This window comes from Procambarus clarkii, chromosome 9, assembly GCF_040958095.1.
Source record: "Procambarus clarkii isolate CNS0578487 chromosome 9, FALCON_Pclarkii_2.0, whole genome shotgun sequence".
Taxonomy (NCBI): domain Eukaryota; kingdom Metazoa; phylum Arthropoda; class Malacostraca; order Decapoda; family Cambaridae; genus Procambarus; species Procambarus clarkii.
The window spans coordinates 23,645,289-23,650,678 of NC_091158.1; the positions used below are offsets into that span (position 1 = coordinate 23,645,289).

At 42.5% G+C, this 5,390-nt stretch overlaps 1 protein-coding gene across 1 annotated transcript; it reads right to left on the reverse strand.

Moving 5' to 3' along the window:
• Window positions 1-1,258: 1,258 nt before the first annotated feature.
• Window positions 1,259-3,976, reverse strand: LOC138362943 (uncharacterized). The gene is made up of 2 exons (XM_069321521.1): window positions 3,377-3,976; window positions 1,259-3,265 (listed from the first exon to the last, which is right to left on the reverse strand). Exon 2 carries the CDS (start codon window positions 3,225-3,227, stop codon window positions 2,430-2,432), a length of 798 nt encoding a protein of 265 aa, XP_069177622.1. The 5' UTR covers window positions 3,228-3,265; window positions 3,377-3,976; the 3' UTR covers window positions 1,259-2,429.
• Between the last annotated feature and the right edge of the window lie 1,414 nt (window positions 3,977-5,390).

The window sequence follows — 5,390 nt, forward strand, 5'->3', positions numbered from 1 at the left end:
TCTTTGGGGTATTTAAATACTCCGAAATTACCATCTCTTTTAAGGGTCTGAGCAGGTGGTGGAGAGGGTTAAGGCGTACCTGTTATGCCAGTTGCTGGAAGGCTTCTGTGCTGGCTAGGGTTCGAGTCTCCTGGTGGGAAAGTGTTCTAAAGTTGTATACTTGACTCTCGTGTTTAGGAGAGTTGTGCCTTAAGCAGAGACACTGTGTCTTCCCATATTAACAGGGACTTGATGAAATTAACGTATAAATGACCCCTCACTTGCTCTGGTGCTCTTGGGAGGTGTTGATCTTTGGGGTATTTAAATACTCCGAAATTACCATCTCTTTTAAGGGTCTGAGCAGGTGGTGGAGAGGGTTAAGGCGTACCTGTTATGCCAGTTGCTGGAAGGCTTCTGTGCTGGCTAGGGTTCGAGTCTCCTGGTGGGAAAGTGTTCTAAAGTTGTATACTTGACTCTCGTGTTTAGGAGAGTTGTGCCTTAAGCAGAGACACTGTGTCTTCCCATATTAACAGGGACTTGATGAAATTAACGTATAAATGACCCCTCACTTGCTCTGGTGCTCTTGGGAGGTGTTGATCATTGGGGTATTTAAATACTCCGAAATTACCATCTCTTTTAAGGGTCTGAGCAGGTGGTGGAGAGGGTTAAGGTGTACCTGTTATGCCAGTTGCTGGAAGGCTTCTGTGCTGGCTAGGGTTCGAGTCTCCTGGTGGGAAAGTGTTCTAAAGTTGTATACTTGACTCTCGTGTTTAGGAGAGTTGTGCCTTAAGCAGAGACACTGTGTCTTCCCATATTAACAGGGACTTGATGAAATTAACGTATAAATGACCCCTCACTTGCTCTGGTGCTCTTGGGAGGTGTTGATCTTTGGGGTATTTAAATACTCCGAAATTACCATCTCTTTTAAGGGTCTGAGCAGGTGGTGGAGAGGGTTAAGGCGTACCTGTTATGCCAGTTGCTGGAAGGCTTCTGTGCTGGCTAGGGTTCGAGTCTCCTGGTGGGAAAGTGTTCTAAAGTTGAATATATATATATATATGTCGTACCTAGTAGCCAGAGATCACTTCTTAGTCTACTATACAAGGCCCGATTTACATAATAAGTCACGTTTTCATGCCTAGTAGCCAGAACTCACTTCTCAGCCTACTAACGAAGGTTGCATTGTAGTGGGGACATATTGGGGCATTACCTCTGTTTCGGAAAAGTTGTTCAATATCAACCAATATTTTTTTAACTAGTTGTATATGTAAAAATGAAGACAAAAAATACAAAACTTTTATTATTCAACTAATTTTATACTAACTATTTTATAATTGGTCCGAAATATAGTTCCTCAAGGTGACATCATCTTCAAGATAGTAATACCATGCTGAGGTATACCAGTAAGACTGCCCAAAGACTCGGCATTGTGGTTGATGGCCGTCACTGCCATGCTGAACTCAACCATTGAACGACTTACAGATCTGTCTTTGGGGACGCTATTCCAAACTCGGTTGTGTAGAGACTCATTTGGCTTTCCCTTCAGACACTTTTTCATGTTTTCCTCCGAGATAAGATCATCGTAGAACTTGTAGTAGATCTTTTGGATTTCAAATTCCTCATTCGATTGTGGGATATTCATGGTTTTGTGTGATCGTGGGTTTGTTCTATTTGCAAGATCGTGTTGGTAAAAACACCAAGAATTTTTGCCTTAAGGACATAGATGGTGTAATGGATTTTCATCTGTGGACGTTTCATTGAACAGTCCGGATAGGCAGGCCTTCCTCATTTTTCTCCAGTCTGTGTTGATGTTGTCCCTGATGGCTCATTTGAAGTGAACCATCAACTTCCCAAAGGTCTCGTAACTTAGCTTTCCATTACCTTCGGCCTCCCCTTTTGACTCCAAATGGATGATCTGTGTACCAAGTCTCTCGACTAAGTAATTTTTACACTCAGTCTTTTCCACCTTAACGTTTCCATATGGTCCAGCACCATAGTTCATTCCACAAACTTTATTGTAGGTAGAGGAGGAGTTACTGTTATCCACCAAAGTTGTATACCTGAGTTTGATGTTTTGTGATCGACCCCACATCAACAATGCAGCATCCTCTTCCATATTTTTTGGACTGCTGTAGTAGTTCTTATCACAATGTGGTAGATGTTTATCCATCTCATCATCAAACTGAGCCTCGTTTATTTCCCAATTCTGTTTCCTACGCTTGAGCATTTGGCACTGAATGCAGGTTTTTTTACAGAACACATTGAAGTCCACAACCATGCCTGTTAACATTTCCACTAGGAAAGCAGTGCTAATTTGTGAATGAGGGCTCCTAGATCCGCTAAAGGACATATCAATGTTAAGGAAGCCATCAATGGGGTCTATATTTAACTGTTTTTTATATTGGTCAAATATTATACGGCGAGTGTTTTCTTGCACTTCTTGCCATCTCATATTAATCATTTCTTGTATGATTCTCGCACCTTCTATACACCAGTGGTGACACAAATTCCATTCCATTTATGGCACACATACTCTTATAGAACATGTATCTTTGGCCATTTAACATGTTGAAGTACACTAATGTCTTCAGAATCTCGTAATTTCCCATCAACGCTCGTGAAACTGTATGATTACATTTGCTACAGCTTTCCATCACTTGCACATCATGTTCATCAACCCTGACTATATGACGTAGTTTATTATGCGAGCAATAATGACATAATTTTACATAATTATCATCTAAGTACTTTTCAAGTTCCTTATCTGTCACCATTAGCACTGTCTCACGTGCTGTTACTTCTTCACTGTTTTCTTCTGTGTCCTGTCTAAATAATTTCAATCGTTTTGTAGCACTGCTCTCGGTATCTTTACGTCTTTTCAAACCACTGGAAGTACCTACAACATCATCATGTTCGTGATTTTCAGTCAATGTTCGTGTAACTGTAAGTTTACAATGACTACAGCTTTTTGTTACTTGTACATTATCATGTTGATCAGATATCTTGACTGTATGATATAGTTTATCATGTAAACAATCACACACATAATTAGAATCAAGGTACTTCTCAAGCTTCCTATCTGTTATTAACACTGTATTTACTTTTAGTTTATAATTAATTTCTTGCCACTCACTGTAATTTGGGTCTTGTCTCAGCTCTTGAGCTGAAGCAGATTTCTGTTGTTGATAAATATGGCGAGCATATGCCGCTTGCGCTTGTTTTAGTTTTTGAGTCTTCGACTTGCGTGGCATTGTGCAATCTCGTATTATTGTATGACAGCATTCATCTTCTGCAACAGGAAACAAATATTAAAATGAATAAAAATTAATAGTATAGTGAGTCTGGTCGTATAAAATTTTTTACATTTCACAGGATATAGTGAGCCCTGAGTGGGACCTACTTGACACAGGAGCAGAGGGAGGGGGTGTGGGCAAGAGGCCGTATTGGATATAAAATGAGGTGGGCAGCGGGCTGTGACTGAGTTGAACAGGAGGTGGGCAGCGGGCTGTGACTGAGATGAACGGGAGGTGGGCAGCGGGCTGTGACTGAGTTGAACAGGAGGTGGGCAGCGGGCTGTGACTGAGATGAACAGGAGATGGGCAGCGGGCTGTGACTGAGTTGAACAGGAGGTGGGCAGCGGGCTGTGACTGAGATGAACGGGAGGTGGGCAGCGGGCTGTGACTGAGTTGAACAGGAGGTGGGCAGCGGGCTGTGACTGAGATGAACAGGAGATGGGCAGCGGGCTGTGACTGAGTTGAACAGGAGGTGGGCAGCGGGCTGTGACTGAGATGAACGGGAGGTGGGCAGCGGGCTGTGACTGAGTTGAACAGGAGGTGGGCAGTGGGCTGTGACTGAGATGAACAGGAGATGGGCAGCGGGCTGTGACTGAGTTGAACACGAGGTGGGCAGCGGGCTGTGACTGAGTTGAACAGGAGGTGGGCAGCGGGCTGTGACTGAGTTGAACACGAGGTGGGCAGCGGGCTGTGACTGAGTTGAACAGGATGTGAACCCCCCTTTTATACCCACAATGCCCAGCGTTTATCAATGTTGTGTCATCTACAAAGGATGAGGGAGGCAGGGAAGGAGGGAGGGAGAGAGAGACTGGGAGGCGGGCAGGCAGGGAGGGGAGAGACTGGGAAGCAGGCCGGCAGGCAGGCAGGCAGGCAGGCAGGGAGGCAGGTAGGGAGGGAGGGAGGCAGGCAGGGAGGGATATCCGGTGATAGGTGCCTCGCATCGAGTCTCTCGGTCGGCACCTGACACCTGACCAGATGGTGCATCCTGTCCGATAAGGATCCTTGGTGGCTCGACCACCAGAAGTTACATCCTGTATACCACTACACTCTCATTTGAACCTAATAGTACTTACCTAACCTAACTTTTTATATAGTCTGTATACGGTAGCTTTCCCGCGATAAGCGCCCTCCCCTAGGATAGGTTAGGTTAGGTTCCCTAGGTTCAACGCAACCCCCTGTCCCAGGTAGCAGACTATTCTGGGGTCAAGGCAGGGAGGCAGGTAGGGAGGGAGGGAGGGAGGGAGGCAGGCAGGCAGGCAGGCAGGGAGGGGAGAGACTGGGAGGCAGGCAGGCAGGCAGGCAGGCAGGCAGGGAGGCAGGTAGGGAGGGAGGGAGGCAGGCAGGGAGGGAGGGAGGGAGGTGTATAATAAAAAATTCATATGACAATAAATCTTAACCAATAATTAATTCCCTATTTGTTGCTCGGGCAGATCACCTCGAGAAAGTATTAGATTTGAATATTTAAAGGATTTAAAAAAAATATGAACAAAAAAGAGGAACTTTTCATTAATTTAGATATCGAACATATAAATAATGAAAAATTTAACACAAAAAAAATTCCTGGATTATATTATTTACCCCTGAGACATAATCTAATAAGACAATTATTTATAGCTTATAAGTTATATAAGTTAATAAATGATAATATTGATGATTCCCACATTAAATTTAATTATCCACCCAATCTTAGCAGAAGGCAGTTAATTTATTGTAAAATTTACGATATGTCAGGATTAACAGCTGATAATAAATTTGTCTGGTATGAAATTTTTTTTACACAATTTCACAATCAGGATATTGTAGTTGACGAAGATTTTGGGGTATATTCCCCATTTAAAATTGAAGAGGCCAAAATGATAATATATATTAACACTGTGGTAGATTTATGGCTTTTTCTTTTAGATGGGGTAAGAAATGTTAAACAAAGTTTAAGTGAGTATATTATTAGAAATTGTTTAACTTATGAACAAACATTTGAAGTAAACAAAAAATCAATTACAAATATTGATATGTACATTAAAATCTATGAAGTCATGAGATATGATGAGAATATAATGGAGCATCTTATTAGTAATTATGAAAAAATAATAATTGGTCAAAACTAAGAAATATATCACTATC